The sequence below is a fragment of the Saccopteryx bilineata genome, chromosome 10 (genome assembly GCF_036850765.1).
Source record: "Saccopteryx bilineata isolate mSacBil1 chromosome 10, mSacBil1_pri_phased_curated, whole genome shotgun sequence".
Classification (NCBI taxonomy): domain Eukaryota; kingdom Metazoa; phylum Chordata; class Mammalia; order Chiroptera; family Emballonuridae; genus Saccopteryx; species Saccopteryx bilineata.
The window spans coordinates 10,655,844-10,683,372 of NC_089499.1; the positions used below are offsets into that span (position 1 = coordinate 10,655,844).

Here is a 27,529-nt window from a genome sequence, read left to right on the forward strand (position 1 = left end):
CAGACAAAACACTACAACCAGAGAAAACTACAGACCAGTACCCTGTATGAACACTAATGCAAAAATACTAAGCAAAATACTATCAAATTCAATTCAGCAACATATTAAAAGGATTATATACCATAACAAGTGGGATTTATTTCTGGAATGCAAGGATGGTTCAATGTATGAAATTTAATCTATGTTTCAAATGCTTCACATTAATAAAATAAAAGAAAAAAACACATACTCATCTCAGTTGATGCAGAAAAAGCATTTGACAGCATTTAACACTTTTATGATAAAAAACACTCAACAAACTAGGCATAGAAGGAGACAACCTCAACATAATAAAGTCCATGTATGAAGAGCCCATAGCAAATATCACCTTGAATAGTGAAAGATTGAAAGCTTAACCTCTACGTTCAGGAGTAAGACAAAGATGTCCACTTTCACTACTTCTAATCAACATAATATTGAAAATTCTAGCCTGAGCAATTCAGTTAAAGAATTAAAAGAAATAAAAGTCATCCCATTATAAAGGAAGAAAAATTATATCTCTCCACAACTAGTATTATCTTATATGTAGAAAACCCTAAATTTTGCACAAAACTCTCAGAGCTAATAAAAACTCAGCAAAGTAGCAGGCTACGGAGTTAACACAAATATCAGCTGCATTTCTATACACTAACAATAACCTACTTGGAAAGGTAATTATAAAAACAATTCCATTTATAATAGCATCACAAAGAATAAAATACTTAGGAATTAACTAAGGAGGTAAAAGATTTATATAATTAAAATTACAAAGCAGTGCTAAGTGAAATTAAAGGAGAAACGCAAACACATTTCATGTTTGTGGAACTTAATATTGTTAAGATGTCAGGACTTCCCAAAACAGCCTGACCTGTGGTGGCACAGTGGATACAGTGTCGCCCTGGAATGCTGAGATCACTGGTTTGAAACCCTGAGCTTGCCCGGTCAAGGCACATATGGGGGTTGATGCTTCCTGCCTCTTTCCCTACCCTTTGTCTTTCTTCTCTCTCTAAAAATAAGTTAAAAATCGAAAAAAAAAAAAAAAAAAGACTTCCCAAAACAATCTGCAGATTTAATGCAATTCCTATCAAAATCTCAATGACATCTACAGAAACAGAAAAACCCACTCTAGAATTCATATGGAATTTCATGGTGCTTCAAATAGCCAAAACAGTCTTGAAAAAGAAGAACAAAACTTCTTGATTTCAAAACTTACTCCAAAGCCACAATAGTCAAAACAATGTGGTACTGGCATACAAACACACATATTGACCAATGGAATAGAATAGAGTCCCCAAACAAACCCTGCAAATATGGTCAAATGATTTTGACCAAAGCCATTCAATGGGGGAAAGGACAGTCCTTTCAACAAATGGTGCTAAAAACTGGATATCCACATGCAAAAGAATCAAGTTGAACCCTGGCCTAATACCATACCAGTGGGCGGCAAACTCATTAGTCAACAGAGCCAAATATCAACAGTATAACGATTGAAATTTCTTTTGAGAGCCAAATTTTTTAAACTTAAACTATATAGGTAGGTACATTCCTTATCGAGGTAGCGCCCGCACGTGGTATTTTGTGGAAGAGCCACACTCCAGGGGCCAAAGAGCCGCATGCGGCTCGTGAGCCATGGTTTGTTGACTACTGCCATATAAAAAATTAACTCAAAATGTTTTTTTTTTTTTTTCATTTTTCATTTTTCTGAAGCTGGAAACAGGGAGAGACAGTCAGACAGACTCCCGCATGCACCCGACCGGGATCCACCCGGCACGCCCACCAGGGGCGACGCTCTGCCCACCAGGGGGCGATGCTCTGCTAATCCTGGGCGTCGCCATGTTGCGACCAGAGCCACTCTAGCGCCTGGGGCAGAGGCCACAGAGCCATCCCCAGCGCCCGGGCCATCTTTGCTCCAATGGAGCCTTGGCTGCGGGAGGGGAAGAGAGAGACAGAGGGAAAGCGCGGCGGAGGGGTGGAGAAGCAAATGGGCGCTTCTCCTGTGTGCCCTGGCCGGAAATCGAACCCGGGTCCTCCGCACGCTAGGCCGACGCTCTACCGCTGAGCCAACCGGCCAGGGCTAACTCAAAATGTTTTAAAGACCTAAACATAACACCCAAACCTACAAAACTCCTGAAGAAAACACAGGGAAAGCCTTGTGACATTGGATTTGACAATGATTTCTTGGGTGTGACACCAAAGGGACAGGCAGAAAAGACGAGAGATGAGAAGAGTGCTCCAGCAAAAGATCTCCACAGATTTTTATTATATAGTTCAGTTTGGGGGCATAAAGTAAACTTTGCTCATTTTAACTGGGCCGATGTTCTTTACCATGATTTCAGAAAAATGTTCTTCATTTAGAGTTATTTGGTTGTATTTGATGTGTTCTCATCTTTAGGTAATAACTTTCTTCATAGCAGGATGAGGCTTGTAAACAAGGTCTGGTCTGGTCTGGTCTGGTCTCCCCTTCCCTCCCCTTCCCTTCCCTCCCTCCCCCTTTTTTCTCCTCTCTCTTTTCCTCCCTCACTCAATCTCTTTCTTTTTTATATATTGTATAATAAATATGAAAACAGTAACAATCACCTAAATCATGGTCATTTAAAATTTTTTATAGCATCTGAGATAAGAATCATTAAGTTGCCAAGTCTGGATTTTAAATTTCTGCATTATTCTTTTTTCTTTATGTCTTTGAAAATTATAATCTCTAATATACCATCGTGACTTCTGCATCATCTTAATTTTCTAATCATAATATTTGTGGAAGAAGAGGTGGTCTATGCCCCATTCAGTGTGAGCCCCAGGGCTTTGTCAGCTGGCCAGGGCTTTCATGAGAAACACTCTCCGCTGTCTTAGCTTTAATCTGATTTTTGTTTTATGTGCAGTGATTATAAATTTGCTTGCCATAATGTTGTGTTTTGATAGAAAGCTCTCGTTAAAATGGATAGCAACGTGTGTCGCTGTAAACATGATTTTGTGGCAGGTAGGTGGTGCTGTGACCTGTGCACTTCAGGGCTCTCCCTCACTCCATCAAACAGCAAGCACTGCGGAGACCTAGAAATTGGCTCTGTGTGTCTTAACAGTGTTCCCCTTGAGGGCCTCCCATCTCTGGTTTCTGTGTGAGCTCCGACCTCTTTAGACTCTCAGACTCTGCCTTCTCCCGTTGATTCCTCATAGTTAATAGTCATGCAAATGACCTAATGAAAGATTTTCTCTAGAAAAGGAGTGGAAGGAGCCAAGAGTTTCTGTGTGTTAACTGTATCCTCAGGGATGTTATTTAGGTTACAGCTCTGTCTCAAGATGTCTATGTGACGATTGATGGCACATGGCACATCTCATAGTAGGTCTTTTATTATGTTGTTATTCTTTTAGAACGTTATGGTAATGTCCTTTGAATATCTTCTAGATACAAATGGTTCGAGTGTCAGGTATAATCTACCTTCTAAAATTATTAATTTTCCCTATAAGAATATTAGAGTAGATTTCAAGTAAGTATCATATAGTAGGCTTCTACATGAGATCAAGCTATTGGCGTATTTATATATGTATGATGTTGCTGGGTACATACAGCATGTATATCATAAACTTATAGATATGGTATTTTGCTACATACATAGTTGCAGTTTTTATATTTAGCAGGGATGAAAATAATACGGGAATATAAAAATGTATTTTGAAAACGCAGGTATCCTCAAGAAGTTCCTTCTTATAAAGACAGAAGTGGTCTGTTCACAGCAGAATGCTGGAGTTGGGTGGGGCCTGGGAGGGGATGCGGGGCCCCATCTTCACTGGGCATATAGTTTGCTACAGGCCTCTCTCCCTGCCGTGCTCTGTGTGCTCGTCACCCCTTTGCTGGGGTTGATGGAGACAGTGTGACCTGCCCCTCCCTGTTGCACAGAGACACTGGAAGGAGTTGTGAGAGAGATTTTTACCTTTTCTGTTTTCTTCCAATCTATTGATTGATTTTAGAGAGACAGAGAGAGGAAGAGAGTGGAAGAGAGAGAGAGAGAGGGAGGAGAGAGAGAGAGGAGCATTCATTTGTTCTACTTGGTTGTGCATATATTGGTTGCTTCCTGTAGGTGCCTTGACGGGGATGGAACCCATAGCTGTGGTGTATCGGGATGGTACACCCGTTGTTTTTTTGTGGGTTTTTTTGTATTTTCTCAAGTTGGGAGACACAGATGCTCCAATCACAAATGAGCTACTCAGCCAGGGTCCTGTTTTTACTTTTGAAGTAAACACATCACATTAGCCAAAGACAGAAGCCATACTGTGTTAGTATTATTATTGCACTGTTTAATTCAGAGGGTTCGACTATAAGCCAGGGTACTATAGTACCCCTTACGTTAGATTTTGGCTTGTTTAGGTAACTGTTAAATGGCTACAGGAATAACCCTAGTAGTTGGCAACAGATCATTCAACATTCTTTTTTTTTTTTTTTGTATTTTTCTGAAGCCGGAAATGGGGAGAGACAGTCAGACAGACTCCCGCATGCACCCGACTGGGATCCACCCGGCACGCCCACCAGGGGCGATGCTCTGCCCACCAGGGGGCAATGCTCTGCCCCTCCGGGGCGTCGCTCTGTTGCGACCAGAGCCACTCTAGCGCCTGGGGCAGAGGCCAAGGAGCCATCCCCAGCGCCCGGGCCATCTTTGCTCCAATGGAGCCTCGGCTGCGGGAGGGGAAGAGAGAGACAGAGAGGAAAGGGGGGGGGGTGGAGAAGCAGATGGGCGCTTCTCCTGTGTGCCCTGGCCGGGAATCGAACCCCGGACCTCTGCATGCCAGGCCGACGCTCTACCACTGAGCCAACTGGCCAGGGCACATTCAACATTCTTGAAGGAAGGAATCTTGGGTTAAGTTGTTTCTTTCTCTAAATAGGCCTTAACAGCATCATATTTTCCTTTGAAGGTAAGGCTCATGTTAATTACATTCTTAGCTGACATCAGAAGGTTGAAGGATTTAAAAAAAAATCCTCTATATTTAGAGGCTGAAACCAGAACCACGTTTGGCATTGAAGAGAAGCCCGGTAATTTAGGACCTGTGGCTTTACAGTCTCCCTACCGTCCTATTTTTAGAAGTATTCAAGCTGGTTTTTATGCCTGTCTGGAAAGTCTTCTGTAGTAAAATAGAGTCATTTCTTAAAAAAAGAATGTAGACATGGTAAAATAATAAGTTAGATGCTGTCGATCAAGTCAAAGCAGAAACTTGATGTCTAATTGAGAAAGATAGGAACAGGAGGGAGGAGTGAGTGGCAGCTGTGTGTCCCCAAGTACGAGAGGAGAACCGGAACAGTTGTGGCTGGTCGACTTTTCCTCATAGCAGCTTAGAAAAAGTCCACTCAAACACTTCAGAATAAAAATACTTAAAAGTGGACCTGGTAGTACCAGAGACTAATTTAACTTAAGCCTTATATGTTTTCCAGTCATTAAGGAGGATTTCATCACAACCCTAGCTTTTAAAAACTTTTCTTCTGTATAGCTTACCTATGAGATATAATTGTAAGGAGAAGCATATATTAAGACCTAGGCTTTTTCCTATTGTTTGTGTCAGATATCGCCTCTTTATTATCCTTTTTTTAATTATTATTATTTCTAAGAAGTTAGGTTTGCCTTTGAATCACTCTGAGGATTTTATGACAGAGCATCTGTCCTGGAACACACTGCCTCTCTTTGTGTAGTATTTCTACACTGAAAATCTTAATTGTGTTTTTTTTTTTTCCCATGCTGCAGGCATTTATTTTCTGTTCCTTATTGAGTGGCCTGTTGACTGATATTCTTGTGACCTTCCTTTGGTGACTAGGTAGATGGGAGATAAGAGTTGAGCTGATCAACCTTAAAGAGCTGAAAGTTTATCAATGGATAAAAGCAAAAAAGCGTTCTTTCTTGATGTTAGTTCCATCCATTAGCAGCCATAATCTTCAGTGGGAGGTGTGCTAGGAACTTGTGTGGGAAGTGCTGCATCTCCCCAAACATGGCACAAGGCATTGCATTCACGTTCTCTGTGTCTCCCAAACACACCTCCTTTTAAAGACCAGCCCAGTGAGTCACTAAGTAATTGTGGACGAGAGAATGCCCTGCTTTCATTTGTTATTACTAGAGGAGTTTGTCTTTGGCTATGTTAGTTTGTCTCTTTCAGATATATGCACAAGTGTTAAAACCGTACTCGCCAAATGACTGCTGAAAGTAGGAAGTCTTCATTTGATTGATTTTGATATTTGTTGTTTCTGAATATAAGACTTTGTTATCACATTAGAAAAGATGAAAATGACTGAGAATACTCAGTATCAAGAATGAAAGAAACTAAACCATTCTGTTACTTTTACTATAGTGGGAGGATAGATTGGTAACATTTTTCTAGGAGCAGTTTTATAGTATGTGTCCAAATCTAAATATATATAGACCCTTGGACCTAACAATTCTACTTTCATATACAATAAGGAAATAGTAGATGAGAAAAGGTATATGTACAAAAGTTTTAACATTATTTATAATAGCAAAAAAAGGGAAGCAAATATTTTTTAATAGAGAATTGAGTGATAGCATTTCATACAAGGGGATATTGTGACATGATTCAAAATGACATTTTATGTCCTATTTATATTTGTACTGACAGATTCATTATATATTAATTACTACATGAGAAAAGATTACAGAACAATGTGTATAGAATACTGTTATTTAAATATATATATATTTATGGATGTATATTTTTAAGTCTGGTTATACACTAAATTGCTATTTAAAGGTTGTTTTTTTGTGGGTTTTTTTTGTATTTTCTCAAGTTGGAAACAGGGAGGCAGTCAGACTCACACATGCGCCTGACCGGGATCCACCCGGCACGCCCACCAGAGGGGCGATGCTCTGTTGCAACCAGAGCCATTCTAGCGCCTGAGGCAGAGGCCACAGAGCCATCCATCCTCAGCGCCTGGGCCAACTTTGCTCCAATGGAGCCTTGGCTGCGGGAGGGGAAGAGAGAGACAGAGAGGAAGGAGAGGGGGAGTGGTGGAGAAGCAGATGGGCGCTTCTCCTGTGTGCCCTGGCCAGGAATCGAGCCCGGGACTCCTGCATGCCAGGCCGACGCTCTACCACTGAGCCAACCGGCCAGGGCCAGTTTGTGCATTTCTTTACGGTTTAAAATTTTACATTGACTTGTAGTGCTTTGATATTAAAAGAATAGTAAAGCTTCTGACACTCTGAAGAACAGAGAAGTGCACACGTTTGGAGCAGGCAGCGAGATCGAGTTTTGTGCAGCGCTCCTGTCTCGGAGTGGCCCCGTAGCCCTTGACACAATGTCCCGGCGGCCTCTAATTCCTTTTAAGTACTTTGCACCTTTCCCTCTGCAGTGAGAAGGCTGCTCACGTCTGGCATCGTGATCCAGGTGTTTCCGCTGCACGATAACGAAGCCCTGAAGAAGCTGGAGGACAGCTGGTACACCCGCTTTAGTTTACAGTTTCAGCCCATGGGTAGGTGTCCACACTGTTCCCTTAGAGACGAGGAAGACCTACCGGGGGGAAGTCGCGATTCTGCAGGGGTGTCACCCACTCGGGCAGATGCTGAACACTCTGCCAGGCAGGGCTCGCCGGCTGCATGTGGGGAAATATGAGGGGTGGGATAAGGCGGCTGTGTGACCTGTGTATTTATTTCTCACGTGATTTTAGAGGGACTGAATTACAGGCTTTCACTAAATTTCTCTAACAACCCAGGCAGTTCAGAGTGTTCTTTGTGAGGACATATCAGAGTCGGAGTAGAACAGATCTCCTAAGCACTTAGTTTGTGAATATTTGGTGTTTGACGTTTTCTTTAGAGCTAATCATTTGGAGTGCGTCAAGTTGAGCTCACTCTTAGGGGCGGCCTCGTGGGCTGAACGTCTTTGGAGGTGGTTTAGGGGTGACTGCTATCTGTCCATTTCCTCCGACACAGTGATAAGAACCACCACCAGTTTATCTGGTGTGTGTGTAACACACTTTCTATAAATATTATGTCAATATAGATGCCCAGATTTTTAGGTTTAGTTATTTTTTTTAGCATAAGAATTCTATTTAAGCTGGTAGACTTCTCCTTAAAGGATATTTCTCTTTTCATTTTGTTTAGGGAAATCCCTCTAAAATGATTTTCTTTCTAATTTCCATTCTGAAAAGAACTATTACAATATTGTAACTGAACAAAAATTGTTTTTAAGATTAAATTTTGAAATTGTATTCTGAATTATTTTCCTGTAGGCATCGAAAGGAATAGTTTTATTTTTGAAAGTTTCAGGTGGCACAATAGTCATTTTTTGTTACTTTTATGACATTATTTTTTTAACTTCCTGTGGCATTTAGGTGGCAGTAAATTTCAGTACTGCCTCTAGGACCTGTCAGTGAGGTATCCATTAGCCCCTTTTTGGAAAGTAAGGGGAGAGAACAAGTTGATGTGAAGGCTGGGCATGTGGTGGTCGTGGGTGTGCGGCCTCTGGGAGCGCTGGGACTGCGCAGAGCAGCTGGGCCCAGGCGGATCTGGAGCTTCCCCTTGAGAGCAAAGGAGCAAAAGAGAGCGATCATCTGATTTGGAGCCCAGGACCAGGAGCACTTGCTTATACATTGCTTAGCTATTCTTTAACCTGATTCAGATTTGAGATAACTTCATTATACCCACTGCTTTATTTTATTTCATTTTATTTTATTAATTCTAGAGATAGATAGATAGAAACATTGATTGTTTTTCCACTTATTTATGCGTTCATTCATCGGTTGATTCTTTTTTTTTTTTTTTTTTTTTTTTTTTTGTATTTTTCTGAAGCTGGAAACGGGGAGACAGTCAGACAGACTCCTGCATGCGCCTGACCGGGATCCACCCGGCATGCCCACCAGGGGGCGATGCTCTGCCCATCTGGGGCATCACTCTGTTGCATCCAGAGCCATTCTAGCGCCTGAGGCAGAGGCCACAGAGCCATCCTCAGCGCCCGGGCAAACTTTGCTCCAGTGGAGCCTTGGCTGCAGGAGGGGAAGAGAGAGACAGAGAGGAAGGAGAGGGGGAGGGGTGGAGAAGCAGATGGGTGCTTCTCCTGTGTGCCCTGGCTGGGAATCAAACCCGGGACTCCTGCACGCCAGGCTGACGCTCTACCACTGAGCCAACCGGCCAGGGCCATTGGTTGATTCTTATATGTGCCCTGACCAGGGATCGAACTTTTACTCTTGGCATGTCAGGATGATGCTCTAACCAACTGAGCTACCCAGCCAGGGCCCATACACACTGTTTTTCTAGCTTCTGTGTTAGCTAGAAAAGAATAAAGATAGGAGAAAATAGCCTATCTCAGTTTACTCTAGACTTATCTGACACATAACCTTAAAAAGTTACAGTTTACTATGTGTAATCAATCAAGAAATAGTAACTTCAATTGCTGCACCTGCCCAACTCCTGGCATTCCACCCTGGTCCCAGGGCAGGATGCTTTTACAGTCCAGACACGCAGCCACGGAGGTGTGGCTGACAGGGAGTGCAGAGTTTGTGACCTCTTTCGGATTAGGGAACTGTGTCAAATTCACACACTGTTAACAGTGAGGTGGCTTGGACCTTCTTCTGCCCAGCTCCTATATGAAGGTGTAGATGAATGTGTCCCACGGCTGTTCTCTAGAAGTCAGTCTGTAGAATATTGTTTTGTGCTTTTGAATAATTTTTCTTCAGTGTATTGAAAGGTTTGCCATGACACATTGATCAAAATTTGTATTTTCAGGTGGGGGGAGCAGTATATAGGGATGGGGTCTTTAACAAGAAAATCTGTAGCTGTAATAGGAAGGTAGGAGAAAAGTGGGGAGCAGGAATTAAACCCCCAAACTAAAATGTTTTATTGGACATGACTGAATTTAAATGAGGACGTTGGAGATTTGGGACAAACCCCTCGGTGATGTGTTCTTGAAGAAGGCATCCACCAGTGTGGGAATAAGGAGGAACCAGACCCAGGGTGCCCGGCAGAGCCTGGGCCCTATGCCGGGGGACGTGCCAGGCACACCATACAGATAAGTGGGGTCTTCGTACTGCATGGAGGGTGAGTTTGCCATCACACACTGATCGTGAAGTCATGGTGCTAAGGGTTCCCACTTAACTAAAAACCCGAATAAGCTTATTTGAGATGATAAGAAAGTCTGTTTTTAAGGTCTTTTTTCTCTTTTATTATAGACAATATTCGTGGCTACTTTGGGGAAACAATCGCTCTCTACTTTGGATTTTTGGAGTATTTTACTTTTGCCTTAATCCCCATGGCGGTCATCGGGTTACCTTACTACTTGTTTGTGTGGGAAGACTACGACAAGTACGTGATCTTCGCCTCCTTCAACCTGATCTGGTCCACAGTGATCCTGGAAGTGTGGAAGCGTGGCTGTGCCAGCATGACCTACAGGTGGGGGACACTGGTCATGAAGAGACAGTTTGAGGAGCCGCGGCCAGGGTTTCACGGGGTCCTGGGTATCAACCCCGTCACCGGCCGGGAGGAGCCCCTCTACCCCAGCTACAAGAGACAGTTCCGCATTTACCTGGTCTCCCTGCCCTTTGTGTGCCTCTGTCTCTACTTCTCTCTGTACGTCATGATGATTTACTTTGACTTGGAGGCCTGGGCCCTGGGCATCCACGAGGACAGCGGGTCCGAGTGGACCAGCGTCTTGTTGTATGTGCCCAGCATCATCTACGCTATTGTGATCGAGATCATGAACCGCCTCTATCGATATGCGGCCGAGTTTTTAACCTCATGGGGTAAGACTTGATGCTCTGTTTTTTATCTTCTCTGTCTGTAAGAAATACTGCTTACTGTAGGATTCATATAACTGCTGCCTTGCAAAGCAGATAGGTGTTGCTCAGGGCTCACGATAGAGTCATAAGGGAAGGTTCATGGGCTCCAGGAGCTCTGCTGATCTCCAGCTCACGGTTGTCACAGCTCTCATTCTCTGAGTGTTAGTCACTGTGTTCGAGGTATCCCACTACACACTTGATACACATGTCTCGTGTTCACCTCCTCAGGACACCATGATAGACACATGTCACCATTTTATAGGTAAAGATATCGACATTATACAAGTTTTGGACAGCAAATGGTAGAGCCAGGCTCATCCACACCTCTCTGCTCTAACCTGTGCTCCTAATCCCATACTGTTGTGTTTTTTGCTAAGGGTGAAATGGATTGAATATCTTTCTGAAACTCTGGCCGAATGAAGTCTGCCTGAGCATCTGAAACCCAGTTGTTCCGTGTGCAGGGCACTGAGGACTGCCACGGAACTCAGGGAAGATGGGGCTTGTGTATGTGTCTGTGGGCAGAGAGCTCGTAGTTTAAAAGCAGTCTTAATTGGCCGTTTACTCTCTACTTTATTCATTTAAAAAATAAACAGATAGGTTATTATTCCCTAGGAAGAAGTCTAGGCCTTAACTTCATGGACCACAAAGATATTTTAAATTATTGTTATTAGTCATTTAAAAACAACAGCTACCATTTAGTAAGTGCTTTTCTTTGCTGATACCAGGCTAAGGTTTTGTATTATTTCTAATCCTGACAGTGACCCTGGGAGGTGTGGGTGTCAGCCCTGTTTTGTAGGTGAGGAGCTTGAGTGGCAGGAGGTTAAGTGACTTGCCCAGTTCCGACAGTGGCTGAGTTGGGTTTCAGATCCAGGTCAGCCCAACACTGCCTCCCTGTGCAAGATGACACTTCTCTCAGAATCTTCCTTTTTGTTCTTTTGTCCCGCTGTTCTAGGACCTGCTCAGTGCCTCCTGTTCCTGGCTGAGGATGGACATTTGAGTTTCCCTTTAGGTTAAGCACTCAAACCACACATTCAGGAAACTTTCTTTATTGCCCTACTCTTTAGAGTAGGGGTCCCCAAACTACGGCCTGTGAGCCGCATGCGGCCCCTTGAGGCCATTTATCTGGCCCCCGCCGCACTTCTGGAAGGGGCACCTCTTTTGTTGGTGGTCAGTGAGAGGAGCACTGTATGTGGCTGCGCCGCAAAGCGTGGCGTCGCTCAAGTACAGTACTACTTCCAGTGACGTGGGTCGCTCGCGTCACGGCTCCGGAAGCGTGTCATATCACTTGTTACAGCTAGCAGTGACAAATATGGAACCGGACATTGACCATCTCATAAGCCAAAAGCAGGCCCATAGTTCCCATTGAAATACTGGTCAGTTGATTTAAATTTACTTTTTCTTTATTTTAAATATTGTATTTGTTCCGTTTTGTTTTTTTTACTTTAAAATAAGATATATGCAGTGTGCATAGGGATTTGTTCATAGTTTTTTTTATAGTCCGGCCCTCCAGCAGTCTGAGGGACAGTGAAATATGGGATCATTTGCTGACACAGCCCACATTTCTTTATTGCAATAAGATTTTAAAATAATTTCAGACTACAGTGATAATGCAATGCCTCGAAGACTGTGTCCCAATCTTGGATTCTTCCTTGTCTGATGCTCTTAGTGGTAAGCAGTAGCCACGATTGACAGCCTAGCTCTGTGGTCAGTAAATGTTGTTGGGCATCTCTGCCCATAGCTTGCCTCGTTCGCCTCATCACAATGCTGTCTATTGCTCTCTTACCTGAGAGAACTGACCTCTCATTTTTAATATTTTAGAGAATCATAGATTGGAATCTGCCCACCAGAATCATCTAATTTTGAAAGTTTTAGTGGTAAGTAGAATTTTTGTATACAAATTCTTTTTAATTGTGAAAGTAATGCATACCATTTAATATTTAATATAAATATGAAGACTTGCTTATAATTTATCAGATAATGTATTTTGTGCAAGTAGACATGGATTGACTAATAGATGTGTTTATATATATTCAGTAGTTTTATTATAAATGTACGTGTGGTTTAAGACTTCAAGTGTAGAAATTAGTAGTACAGACAATTTCTATTTTTGTAAAAAGCTAATTAACTACTTTATCGTCATATTTCTATTTTCTTGTGATTTCTTTGGATGTTTCACTGTTCAACAATTCCTCCAGTTACTGACAGTTCATTTAGTGGTGGAACATTAAATTATTTTTTTAAAGACTTGGTGAAGAAATTTTAGAGTGTAAGTGCGTTTTGATGCGTGGAAGGAGGAAGACGGAGAGGAGGCATTGTGTGACTCACTTGCCGTTCGTGTGACAGCTCACACAGTCTGTCTCCCTCCATTATATAAACAACCAGGATGTGCCGGCCCGAAGCACCTCCCTTATCTGGAGGTGACGTCAGCCATCTGTAGCTTAACTGAGGATCAGCACAGGTGCATAGAGTCCTCTGAACTTCCACTGTAATTGATCTAACAGTTCACGTACCTTACTCCTGAGCAAGGCAACCAGGCCCCCACTTAGAAAGAATCTTCATTTTAGCTGTAAAATCATTTTGAGAAGCTTATTTGTCTGGGTTTTTAGGCCTTAAAAGACCAGAAACCCACTGAGAAGGTATTAGGTTTCTAGAAGTAGGATTTATAGAGACAAGAACAGACTTGGAAATAGCTTGTTATAACAGATGCTAATAATTCAACAGTTTTAGCAATTTGAATATTAGAAAAGGGGCAAGTGGCTGTGAATATCTAAAGAGGCTCTGCAGGCCTCATTGCAGCCCTGTGAAGCAATTGATATTCAAAATATAGATGCTGGTTCAGCAAGGAAGTTATGTTCTGTGTTCTCTGTGTAAGAAAGCAGGGGAACGTGTAATGCATTAGAAGATTATTCAAATTGATTCTAATGTGGAATCTTTGCCCGTAGCAGTAAAATACTGCATTCGTCTTGAAGAATTTAGTTATTTGTGGGACTTGATTATTCTCTGACATTTCAGATACAATGTGAGGCAACGGCCTTGTGAAAAGACTCACGGGGTAGAATCTGCTTGTTTCCTGGGTTTCCCCTTCCTTTTCAGTCATATGGGCGGAGCATTTCCCACTTCCCAGGCTTCCACTCTTCCCCTCTACTCTACCTTGGCACCCCACCCCTACCCTATGGCTGTATCAAGCTTAACTGCTCACTGTCGCCCCCTTGGCACTGCCCAGTGACTCTACATCCCCTCACTAATGAAGTGCTCACAGTTGTATTTACCGCAGTCTTGTCTCAGAAAGGGATGCTGCTACACAGGAAGTAGCCAGCACGGGTCTGGGAGGCAGAGGGCAGACCCAGCCATTAGAGCAGGGGCTAGTTGCAGATTCTTGAGCAGGGGAACTTTTTGAAGAAATGACACTTGTTATAATGGGAGCCCCAACCCAGTCCTCTGTGTCTGAGCAGGATAGGGGAGTGTCAGGCCTAGGGTAACAAAGATGCATCCCAGACCCAGCTGGTTGTTACGGCTGGTGTTCCTTGCTGGTGCCATCATCAGCTAGGTGTTGCCCTGTGAGGGTGAGGAGTGTCAGGTCCCTGGGCTGGGCTTCTGGGGTGGGCTACCTGTGGTGGTGGTGGTGGAGTCCTTCTTGCTGTGCTGCCCGGGCATCCTGTCACATCTCCATGGGGCAGCGGAGCGTCAGGCCCGGCAGGGCGGAGGGAAGGAGAGCGTATCCCCTGGCAGCTTATTGTCAGTGGGTCCTGATCAGCTCCACTGGGCTCATCTGCTGTTGTCAAGACCCCACCGAGGTTACCTGGGTTACCAGTTTGGGGTGGGGAATGGTGGGCCTTGGTCTCCCCCTTCTGTGGGAATGTGGTGGAAACATAGGGACGTAAGCTGCGCTGGCACCGTGTTGCCCCTTCAGTGCTGGGGTTCCCCGCCAGTTCACTCCCTCCGAGTTCTCCGTTGGTTGCCTCTTGCGTCCTGTCCGGAGGTTGTAGACGCGCTCACTGAAGAGCAGGAAGAAGCAAGTCCGCCATCTTGTCTGGACTGGAAGTCTCTCGTTACAGGCTTAACGCTGTGTTTACGGTCGTAAACATAAAGCACTGTGGAGCGGTACTAATAGCTGTTATCTGTTTTCGGCAGTTCAACTTTCTGAATTGCTTTGCCTCGCTCTTCTACATCGCCTTTGTCCTGAAGGACATGAAGCTTCTGCGGCAGGTGGGTGTGCGGGACGGAGCGGGTCCGTTCTCAGTTCTCTAGCTTTTAGAGGTTTCCTAAATGCAGGTAACGTAACTGGCTTCCGTAATTATTTTTATAGATAAAGTCTTTTAAATTTTGTCTATTTCTAAGCCCAATTCTAATTTAAAAAAAAAGGGAAAACCCATTAGCACTGTGTATTGTGCTCAACTGAAAAGAAGCTAGTTGAAGCCAACCAAACTTGTAATAGTAATGACATAGGGCAGGGAAACCAGATATGTAGTTCCTATAGATTTCTATTTATAGAGACTCGAAAACAGTTCTAACAGTAAAGCATATATATATTTTAAACTACTGTGTGTGTCTCAGGGTGGGGCGGTTGCTGTAACCTTACGTAGGTCTCACACATTTCATTTTGAAATTAGTTAGTCGTTAGATTTCAGAGGCCGACAGATCTTCTGCTGTGCTGCGTCTTTTCTGAAATGTTTAAGAAAGTCTGACATATACTTTGTGTGTTGCCATTTCTGGGTCACATAACAGCAGTGAGTAAGAAATGGAGTACAAGCGACAGCTTTCTAAAGTTTTTTAGTGCTTGAGTCGGCTCTCAGTGAGGGCTGCTCCTTCCTGGTCTGATGTCCTGTGATACAGCGAGCAGACTCACAGCTGAGGCTGCTGCTTATTTATGTGAGAGCTGGGATCATTTTTCAAGAAATTAAAACATTTGTATAACAGAGAAAGTTAAGATGTTGTAGTATTGGTCCTAAGAGCTTGCACACAAGTAAAATTAAATGTTGTGCTCTTAGGAACTATGCTATATATATTGCTACTTTTTGAAAATTACTGTTGAACATTGAAAAAGTTCCAAATAATACATTTGAACTTGATAAGCTGGATACTCACACCTTTTCCAGTCCCACCCACTGTATTCGTGGGACAACTTGAATAGGGGACAGCGGGATGGGAGAGGAGTCTTTGAAAAATAGAGTTTTGATGCCAGCAAAGATGGTATTTGATGGAAACTCTGCTATCCATGTGGGGAAAGTAGACACCGGCACTAACAGCTCTGCACTCCACTCTGGCAGCTTGGCCGAGGACCTTGGTTCATCCGTCAGAGGTCGTCAGAGATGGTGTGGAGATTCACGTAGATAGGTGTTCAGGAGCAGCGTTTGTCAAAGTTAAGGCTGGGAATAATACCTGCGTTTGACAACAGTTTGGGGGCTAAGTTAGAATTTTTAATGACACAGGAAAGTGCTCACAATATATATATTATAAGAGAAAAGGAATAATACAAAACCATATAAAATATATTTGATGACTCTACTTTTATTTTTATATATGATTGGAAACATTTAAGATGTTAGTGGTGGTTCTGTCCCGGTTGTGGAATTATGAGTGACTTTTTTTTTAAGTCTTCTGAGTTTTTTATGGTGAGGGGGGGATGTATTAGTTTTATAATATTTTTTAAGTTTTGGCCAAATGATTATTTTTATTTAAAATGGCAACATCATGGAGATACTCATATTTAATAGCCAGGCTGTGATAACCAAAAACACAATTTTAAGGTAATTTGTTCTCCTGCTTATTTATAACCAGTTGTTTTTATTATAATCTTATTTGTGTAATAATCTTTTTATATGTTAACTAAGTGCTCCGTATGAAAAAACAATAAATCAGAAACATCAGTCTAATACCTAGCTTTTCTGATACAGTTTTTATAGCAATAGTCTACTATTTATTGGAAATTCCATTTTGTTTGCGTAATTGGACACATACTGTGGTTTTATTAAACTACACTGGCAAACGTTTATGTGCCTCTCTTTAGAGCTTGGCCACTCTCCTGATCACCTCCCAGATCCTTAACCAGATTGTGGAATCTCTTCTTCCTTATTGGCTGCAAAGGAAGCACCACCTGAAGGTGAAGAAGAAGGTGCAGGCTCTAAAGGCGGACATCGATGCTACCTTATATGAACAAGTCGTCCTGGAGAAAGAAATGGGAACCTATCTGGTAAGTTTGAATCCTGTTGAATTAAACATTGACCGGAAATGGGCAGCTGTCACGTACCGAGTGCAGCACACATGGAAACACCCGTGGCCTAGCTAAGTGTGTTCCACCAGCGTCCTCACCACGAACTGCTTTGAAATTGAAAAGACGGGCTGCGCGTTGAGGTGCTGCTGTCTTGACTCCGAAGTTATGCCGGAAACACCAAGGGTTGAGTTTGGTGAATTATGTTGTTGCTTCTCTGCCATCAGAGGCTGATGGGAACAGCAGATTCAGAGATGGCAGAGCGAGGGGGTGGGTGGGAATGGCCATCGAGAGGCAGCAGCATGGCTTGCTTCAAACTCAGAAGGTTGAAAGTGGGGGCTGGCAGTTTCAGGGGAACACTTGTAAAGTGTATGACTTTCGAACCACTATGATGTACACCTGAAACTAATACAACATAATATCTAAACTAACAACAACAACAACAAAAAGATTTAATCCCATTGCTAAAAAGGAATGCCAATCTGAAGATTAATTTATAGTTTAAATTATTTAGTGCTATTGTAAATATAAAATAGTTCCTTTAAGACAGAATTTCTGAGTCTTTTTAGGAACTATAAAGAGATCATTGGAGGTCCTAACACCTAAGCATGTATTTATACAACAAAATTTATTGAGCTGTGACGCCATTCACTGTTTCTCTATAGCGGGTGGGGGTGTTGGGGCTGCTTTTGCTTTAGGTCATTGCTTCTGATACCCCGCACCTTCCTTCCTGGCGTGGTGTATTCTCCTTAGTGAAATAGAGCTGTCAGTGAGGGTCCATTGTTAAGCGGCACACCAGACAGACATGGTCTGCACGTCTCTGCAGAGGCTCAACCTGTTAGTTTCTGAACCGAAACAGCACTATTTTGAAAGTTGAGCATAGGCTACAAGGGTTTCTTAAGACCAAACTGTGGTCGAAACGGCTTGATTGCTAAGATTTTTCCTCTTTCCTCACTCCCGATTACTTCACTTTTCAGAGAAATAAATTGATGCTATATCACTGGGCATATTTTAAAACCACATCTGTATGCTGCAACACAACATAAAGAAACGCTTTCTAGAGCCAAATGCAACCAAAGTGTGGTTTAGAAACTGCTCACCGCTGAGTGCCCAGCTGGGCGTCCGCCTGCCAGCTCCTGGCACACGTGTCTGGCGGTGCTCTTTGCCGAGGCTTGAACGCGGCCAGCGCGGCTCACTCGAAGTCCCTGGGCTCACGCTTCGTCCAAATGCCAGAGCATCTGAGAGAAGCGCTCACTGCCATCGCCAGTGCTCTGTAATTATGTTCGGATGTTTTCTGTTTCAGTGAAATATAAAATAGGAAGTGCAACTGACCAGAAGCCGAGTCTGACATTATACCAAAGCTCTTGGCTACTGAGCCTAGTATGCCTCTCTTGGTGAAGGACTGACTGAGATGCAGTAACAGTGATTATTCATTTAGAAATATTAATGTTGCTTTAAAATCCTGTGATGCGCATCTTTATTAAACTGAGGCTGTCATTGCCTGCGCACGGGTGAGCACGAGGAGACCTGGGGATGCCAGACATGGGCGAGTGCGGCGCTCCGTCAGTCACAGCGCAGCGGGAAGCGCTGCTCAGCCGTCTGGGCTCAGGGTCACGGGGTGCTCTGAGCAGCGGGGCTCTAGGGAGGCATCCGAGCGGCATGCCACTATCCCGTGGAGAGGGGGTGATGTTACTGGGGTGACAGCTCAGCGCGTGGGCACCCTGCCTCAGTGAAGGCTCCTTTGTCCATGCAGGAAGGGCCTCTCAGTCACTCACCTCGTGCTGTTAGTGTCTCTTCCCCTCAAGTTGAGGGTGCGTACCACTCTTGCCTCCTTCTTTTTTTGGACTAAACCTTTTAAAACCTATCAGAAAGGTCCTGGAACAGTGTCCGAGGGCTTCCCCCTGCCCCCCGTCTCCTTGTTTCTGCTGTAGACCCCTTTCTTGGGCCTCTTGGATGGATCCACCACTTTTGCTAGGCTGAATATGGGAGTTCCCTTGTTACTATCAGCTTTTTCTTTACTTTTAAAATGTACAATTTAGTGGGTTTTTTTTCCAGTAAGTTCACAAGGCATGCAGCCAACACCACTATCTATTTCTAGAACATCTCCATCACCCCCCGAAGAAACCCCATACCCATTAGCGGTCACCCCTTCCTCAGTCTGGTGACCAGTCGTCTGCATTGTGTCTCTAGCAGTGACCTATCTGTGCATTTCATGTAAGTGAATCGTACAGTGTGTGGCCTTTTGTGTCTGGCTTTCTTCACTAATCATTATTCCCTCAAGCTTCATCCATGCTGTAGTATTTTATATATATCAGTACTTCAGTACTTTACTTCCTTTTATGGTTGAATAGTATTGTATTGTATGGAATACGGTCATCTGTTGATTTCATTTTGGTTGTTTCCACTTTTTTACTACTATGAGTAATGCTGCTATGAACATTTGTGTATAAGTGTTTGTATGAACATATGTAAATGCTGGATTGCATGTTAACTTACTGTAGTCAACTTTTTGAGGAACTGTTTTCAAAAGCAGCGGTACCATTCTACATTTCAACCAGTTATGTATGAAGGTCCCCTTTCTCACACCCTTACTAGCACTTACATATTTTAAATAATAGGCATCCTAGTAGCTGTGAAGTGGCATTTCATTGTGGATTTGATTTGCGTTTTCTTAATGCCTAAAGATACTATCTTTTCATTTGCTTTTTGGCCATTCACATCTCTGCCCATTGGGTTATCTGTTTTTTTATCACTGAGTTCTAAGAGTTCTTCATCGATTCTGAATATAAATTTCTTATTAGATAAGTGATTTGCAGATATATCCTCCCATTCTGTGGATTATCCTTTTGCTTTCTCAATAGTGTCCTTTAATGTACAAAAGTTTTTAATTTTGATGAAGTCCAATTTCTCTTTTTTGTTTCTTGTGCTTTTGATGTCATATCTAAGATATGCCCAATCCAAGGTGAGGAATATTTACTCCTCTATTTCTTCCTTTCTTTTTTTCTTGAGAAGAGAGAAAGTTGTTAGGGGGTGAACAGGAAGCATTAACTTGTAGTAGTTGCTTCTTATTTGACCAGGGTTTTGAACCAGGGTCCTCAGTGTTCCAGGTTAATGCTTTATCCACTGCGCCACCACAGGTCAGATGACTCCTTTATTTTTTTCTCAGAATTTTATAGGCTTAGCTCTCACATTTAGGTCTCTGATCCATTTTGAGTTATTTTTTGTAGCTAGTATAGCCTAACATATATGTCCTAAAGAATGTTCCGCGTGTATTCTGTTGTTCTTAGGTTGAATGTTCTATGGATGTCTGCTATACCTCTGCCTTTGTGTTAGAGCATGCCTTCAACATTAAGCCAGGAAGTTAAAATTCTGCCTTAGCATACATTTTCTTCTTGTGCAGAGCCTCAAGGTCAGTCAGAGGTGGTATCTTTGAGCCTTCTCAGGTCTTTCCTAAGCTTCTGCACGATCCTGTGCATGTGCCTGGTCTACTCAATCCCCAGAGCTTGACAGCGCTTCTCTGGGCATCTCAGTGCTCAGCTCTTTGTTTTGAGGTCCCTGGCGAATCTCTTATTTGCCCCAGGTGCTACCCATCATGTTGGGCAGACTGATGTTCAAACGGTCAGGGAGCACCCCTGGGGAGAGGCCTTTAGCGCTGGGGAGACCCAGAGAGGTTGCCCAAGACCAGCCTTTGGAGTAGAGTCTAACACAGTACCACTCTCCAGGTCGGACAGTGACTCCCTTCTGGAACGAGGCTTTCTGATCATCCAGCCCATGCTGCTCCCTCCTGAACTGGGAATGCCTGTTGTTATTTTTCAGGCTGCTCGAGCACTGGGGAGCAGGGGATAGAACTAGACTAACTTAAAATGCCACTCGATTGAGCTGGTTTGTTTTTACTGAAGCAGCCTGGGTCACTTCAAGCCTTTGGTTAATTTTCATGGCACTGAAAAAGCTGATTCTGACAAATTTTGCCCCTTTTTTTGTGTTTTTATAGAGGGGCGAAATTCTGGAGGTCCTTACTCTACCGTTTTTGTTGGCATCACCACTATCGGTGTTTTTGTTTGTTTGTTTTTGTATTTTTCTGAAGTTGGAAACGGGGAGGCAGTCAGACAGACTCCCGCATGCGCCCGACCGGGATCCACCCGGCATGCCCACCAGGGGGCGATGCTCTGCCCATCTGGGGCATCGCTCTGTTGCAACCTGAGGCAGAGGCCATAGAGCCATCCTCAGTGCCTGGGCCAACTTTGCTCCAATGGAGCCTTGGCTGTGGGAGGGGAAGAGAGAGACAGAGAGGAAGGAGAGGAGGAGGGGTGGAGAAGCAGATGGGCACTTCTGTGTGCCCTGGCCGGGAATCGAACCCGGGACTCCTGCACACCAGGCCGACGCTCTACCACTCACTATTGGTGTTTTTAACGGAGGGTCAGGGACGGAGATTCTGGGGTGGTCATGATGTGAGGGGCCATCGTGTAAGACTTCTAGCAGTGATGCCACACACACATCATTTTGTTATTCTTGGTCAAGAGCAAACATCTTTAGCTTTGTTGCTCTTTTCCTTAGAAAGAGAGTAATCATTCAGTAATTTGTCACTAGATGAACAGCTAAAATCATTTTTCCTTTATTTCAGGTACTTCAATATAAAATTGCCTTTGAATTTAAGTAAATTCTCCTGTTGAGAAGAAGAAATTGTTAGAAACTCTTTGCAAAAGAATTTTTTTTGCCCATGCCATGGGTGGTATTACAAAAAGCTTTTATTTTTTTTAATTAAAAAAATTAAATTTAGTGGGTGACATTGGTAAGTTAGTCTTATTATATGCTATTAAAACAATGCCTGTTTCTTCATGCGGTCCCCACTTTCAGGGCACCTTTGATGACTACTTGGAGCTCTTCCTGCAGTTTGGCTACGTGAGCCTCTTCTCCTGTGTTTACCCCTTGGCAGCTGCCTTCGCTGTGTTAAATAACATCACGGAGGTCAATTCCGATGCCTTAAAGATGTGCAGAGTCCTCAAACGTCCTTTCTCAGAGCCTTCGGCCAGTATTGGCGTGTGGCAGGTAATTATTTGAGGGAATAGTTCTTCCTTTAAAAGAAAGAACAAGCCCTGGCCGGTTGGCTCAGCGGTAGAGCGTCGGCCTGGCGTGTGGGGACCCGGGTTCGATTCCCGGCCAGGGCACATAGGAGAAGCGCACATTTGCTTCTCCACCCCCCCCCTCCTTCCTCTCTGCCTCTCTCTTCCCCTCCCACAGCCAAGGCTCCATTGGAGCACAGATGGCCTGGGCGCTGGGGATGGCTCCTTGGACTCTGCCCCAGGCGCTAGAGTGGCTCTGGTCGCAGCAGAGTGACGCCCCGGAGGGGCAGAGCATCGCCCCCTGGTGGGCAGAGCATCACCACTGGTGGGCGTGCTGGGTGGATCCCGGTCGGGCGCATGCGGGAGTCTGTCTGACTGTCTCTCGCCGTTTCCAGCTTCATAAAAATACACACACACACACAAAAAAAAAAAAAAAAAAAAGAAAGAAAGAAAGAACAAAATGAGGCAAATGAGGCATTGTGATTTAAAAAGGAAATTCCCCGGGGAGGGATTTGGGGAAACTGGACTTTGTCCTTGCTCTGCCTCAAACTAGCTTCAGATAGGCATTAACTTTCTCTGAGCCTCACTGTTCTTGTTTTGAAAACTGGGGGTAGGGGTGAGGGAGGTAAAGCGTCATCTCTCTGTTCCTTTCAGAGGTAAAACTTGGACCCTGTTCTAGGGGAGGAGCCAGCTGGACTTCCGGCTGGTAGAGAGGCCCTCCCTCTGTAGTGTCAGAAGGAAGGGGCACAGGATCTCTCAAGGGTTTGAAGAAAAGTACTTTCAATACAGAATCTAATATTCAGAGAAAATGTCCTTTAGGAGTGAAGGAGAGATCAAGACATTCTCAGACGAGGGGAAACTAAAAGGTTTTTTATTGTTAGCAGATTGTCCTAAAAGTATGACTACTCTAAGCTATGGAAATGATAGAAGTAGGAATATGGGGTCATTCTGGGGGGAAAAACATGATAAACAAAAATACAAGTAAATACAATAGACTTTTCTTCTTGAGTCTTTAGAACAGGGGTCCCCAAACTACGGCCCACGGCCGCATGCAGCCCCCTGAGGCCATTTATCCGGCCCCCGCCGCACTTCTGGAAGGGGCACCTCTTTCATTGATGGTCAGTGAGAGGTATGCATTGTATCCTGTGCTCCTGGAGTACTGTATGTGGCGGCGCTGCAAAGCACAGCGTTGCTCACGTACAGTACTACTTCCAGTGACGTGGGAGGCACGCATCAGGGCTCCGGAAGCGGGTCATATCACTTGTTACGGCTAGCAGTGACAAATATGGAACCAGACATTGACCATCTCCTTAGCCAAAAGCAGGCCCATAGTTCCATTGAAATACTGGTCAGTTTTTTTTGTTTTGTTTTGTTTTCATTTTCCCGAAGCTGGAAACGGGGAGGCAGTCAGACAGACTCTCGCATGCCCTGACCAGGATCCACCCGGCATGCCCACCAGGGGGCAATGCTCTACCCCTCTGGGGCGTCGCTCTGTTGCATCCAGAGCCATTCAAGCACCGGAGGCAGAGGCCATGGAACCATCCTCTGTGCCCGGGCCATCCTCGCTCCAATGGAGCCTTGCTGCGGGAGAGGAAGAGAGAGACAGAGAGGAAGGAGAGGGGGAGGGGTGGAGAAGCAGATGGGCGCTTCTCCTGTGTGCCCTGGCCGGAAATCGAACCCGGGACTCCTGCACACCAGGCCGCCGCTCTACCGCTGAGCCAACCGGCCAGGGCCTGGTCAGTTTATTGATTTAAATTTACTTGTTCTTTATTTTAAATATTGTATTTGTTCCCATTTTGTTTTTTTACTTTAAAGATAAGATATGTGCAGTGTGCATAGGGATTTGTTCATAGTTTTTTTTATAGTCCAGCCCTCCAGCGGTCTGAGGGACAGTGAACTGGCCACATGTGTAAAAAGTTTGGGGACCCCTGCTTTAGAGTTATGTTTGAGAATTGAAACAAAAAATAAAACACTATCTAATGATTCTAAATTACAAATAGGGCATGGTAAAGGGAAGTAAGATTTCCATATGTCACTCGAGCTAATGAATAACACAAGTAAAAGGAAAAAAAATATATATACACATATACATATAAAATATTATATATATATTTATATTATGGGCATATATATATATAATGTAATACCTAGAGCAACCACTAGAAAGCTATATAAAGGATACACTTGAAAACATAGATAAATCAAAATGGCATACCAAAAAATGTTTAGGTAACTCATAATGAGACAAGAAAAAGAAAAAACAGGGAACAAACAGAAAACTGAGAAATGGCAGACTTAAGTCCTAACATATCAATAGTGACATTAACCACAAAGGGTCTGAAGATACCAGTTCAGGACAGACTGGCAGAGGGATTAAAGCGCATCGCCCAACTACGTGCTGTCTACAAGAGACTCAATTCAAACATGATGGTATAAGCAAGTTGAAAGTAGAAGGATAGAAAAAGATGTATGGAAATACTGATCACAAGGAAATAGGAGTGAGTCTATTAATATCCAGTAAAGCAGGCCTATGGGCAAAGAAAATGACTAGGCAGGAACATTCTATGATGACAAAAAGGTCAAATTACCAAGAAAATGTAGCAATCTCAATGTGAGTTCATCAAACAATTAAGTTTTAAAATATGTGAACCAAAAACTTGTAGAACTTAAAATGTAAGTAAAAATAGATAAATTCACCTTTATAGTTGGCGACTTCAACATCACTTTCTCAGCAATTGACATAACACTGGATAGAAAATCAGCAAAGATACAGAACGTAACACCATCAAATGATGGAATCATATTGATGTTACAGATCATGCTACTCAACAACAGTAGAATACACATTTTTTCAAGTACTTACAGAACAGTCAATAAAACGGACCATCTTCTGGGTCCTAAGACAAATTTCAAAATTTTAAAGAATTGGAATCATTTACAGTTTGTTCTCTGACTACAGTGGAATTGAACTAGAAATCAGTAACAGAGATAACAGAAAATCTCCAAACACTTGAAAACTAAACAACATATTATATTTGTATATAATCATGGGTCCAAGAGAGGGCATCAGGTGAAATCAAAAGAGACACTGAACTGATTTAAAAGGAAAATACAGCATATAATCTGTAAATTATAACTCAGTGTAAGTGATACTTAAAAGTTCAAGAGCTTAGGATAGAAATGTATTCAAAATGCAGAAAGCCAGACACTCTCTTATGCTATTGTTAGAAGGGTGAACTGGTCAACCCTGTGGAGCACTCCTTTGGTATTATTATCTATCAAAATAACAAATGTGTGGCACCTTTTTACTTTTAGGAGTTTATGGTTCTTCCACATCTGTTAAATGATGTATTTATAAGGTTACTAATTTTAACATTTTTAATAGCAACGAATGCCCACCAATAAGGAAATGGTTAAGTTGTAGCATAACCATGCAATCAAATACTTTAGTAGTTGTGACAAAGAATGAGGGCGGTCTTTGAGTACTGAAAATAGCTTGTAAGACATTTCAAGTGACAAAAGCCAGGGGTCTGATTATGTATTATTATGCTGAGAAGAGAGTAATAAGGCATGTATTCAAGTTTGCTTATATTTGCACACAGAGTATCTAGAAAGGTACATAAGAGATAAATAACAGTGATTCTCCTGTAGGGAGAACAGGAGCTGGCAAGGGGGAGAGGGGAACAGGGAGACTCTTCACATACACTTAATAATGTTAGATTTTTGAACTATGGGAATGTAATTATAAAAAACAAATAAATTAAAATATTAAGCTGTCTAAAGAGAAGGGAAAGAAGGCCCTGAGTGGATTTGTTGTAAAGAAAACCGTGAAAAAAAATAACCAGATCATACAAAGGATTCCTAAAATATAAATATAATGGTAGAATTCTCCATGGGAAAAGATTTTATTACGTTTAGATCTAATCATGTTTTGTCTTCTTTTAAAAATCTATATTTCTGGCCCTGGCCGGTTGGCTCAGCGGTAGAGCGTTGGCCTGGCATGCGGGGGACCCGGGTTAGATTCCCAGCCAGGGCACATAGGAGAAGCGCCCATTTGCTTCTCCACCCCCACCCCCTCCTTCCTCTCTGTCTCTCTCTTCCCCTCTCGCAACCAAGGCTCCATTGGAGCAAAGATGGCCCGGGCGCTGGGGATGGCTCCTTGGCCTCTGCCCCAGGCGCTAGAGTGGCTCTGGTCGCGGCAGAGCGACGCCCCAGAGGGGCAGAGCATCGCCCCCTGGTGGGCAGAGCGTGGCCCCTGGTGGGCGTGCTGGGTGGATCCCGGTCGGGCGCATGCGGGAGTCTGTCTGACTGTCTCTCCCCGTTTCTAGCTTCAGAAAAAAAAAAAATCTATATTTCTAATAGTAACTATATTTCTTATAATTAGTGATTAAGTAGTGATCACCAAGTGCTGTACATTAAAACAACAACAACAACAACAAAAGGAAAGGAGGAAAGAAAGGAAAGGAAGGGCGAGGTTCACAGTCTCCCGTGGCTGTGTTCAGAGCTGTGCATCAGTCTCCCCTGGACCTGGAGTCCACTTGGTAGCTCTCAGTGGGACCTGGCATCTCTATTTGTCTGAAGTTCCACATGTTATTTGGTAAATGCCGCTAGAAAAGGGGGTCACTGTTACTCGAACCAGATGCGGTGTGTGATCTGTCCAAGTAGAAGGACAATTTCACAAAATAATTTGTTTGAAGCCAGACCTGTTTTGAATGTGAAAGGTTCTCTGGCGGGCCTCCTTCAGATTCCCGTCCGGTGTGAGTGGATGTCTGGGCCTCCTCCAGTTGGAGAGGAAGAACTTGTTGCTCTGGCATATTTAAGCCTAAAGTATCGAAGCTATATAGCATTCTAGAGGAAAGGTTTAAAAGTTGCTTGGAATGTTTAGAACTGAAGAGGACGTTTTCCCTGATTTCAGTAGTATGAAAAGGAAGAGGACATAAGGAGGTAGTCATTGCGGTTTTTAATTTCACATTTGTTTTTCTTCTAGCTGGCTTTTGAAACAATGAGTGTTATATCTGTGGTCACTAACTGTGCTCTGATTGGAATGTCCCCACAAGTGAATGCACTCTTTCCGGAGTCAAAAGCGGACCTCATTTTGATTGTAGCGGCAGTAGAGGTAAGTGAAAGTTTAGATCTATTTCAACATCAGTTTCTACCTCAGATGCCGCTGTTTTTCTCAAGCACTGATGTCGCTGGCTGGCAGTTTGGCAGCCTGCATTTACTGTAAATGAAAGCAAAACAGTTAAGGTGATGGGAAGACAGGAGGTTGAGACCATGCGGTCCTGTTTGTTGCCTTGGATGGAAAAACAGTCACAGGGGCAAACAGGAAAGCGATTTCCCAGCCTCTGTGCCTGCCTGGTCAGTGCGGAATAATCAAATCCTGCTTGAATAGAATTCTTTGGGTTTAGTGTTTGTCTGTTCTAGAGCTCTGTCACTTCTACCTTCTCAAACAACTCCTAAGAAAATGCTTATTGAGAAGGACTTGTTTAAGTC

At 43.4% G+C, this 27,529-nt stretch overlaps 1 protein-coding gene across 3 annotated transcripts in view; it reads left to right on the top strand.

Annotated features, from left to right (window-relative positions):
- Positions 1-27,529, top strand: part of ANO10 (anoctamin 10) — a 130,466-nt gene that overhangs the window by 13,519 nt on the left and 89,418 nt on the right. For all 3 annotated transcript variants that reach the window (XM_066245359.1, XM_066245357.1, XM_066245358.1), the window contains exons 5-11: positions 7,352-7,471; positions 10,163-10,732; positions 12,587-12,642; positions 14,900-14,974; positions 16,776-16,958; positions 21,831-22,022; positions 27,024-27,152. In XM_066245359.1, coding sequence (XP_066101456.1) covers positions 7,352-7,471; positions 10,163-10,732; positions 12,587-12,642; positions 14,900-14,974; positions 16,776-16,958; positions 21,831-22,022; positions 27,024-27,152 — 1,325 coding nt within the window. The remainder of the gene's footprint in view (positions 1-7,351; positions 7,472-10,162; positions 10,733-12,586; positions 12,643-14,899; positions 14,975-16,775; positions 16,959-21,830; positions 22,023-27,023; positions 27,153-27,529) is intronic.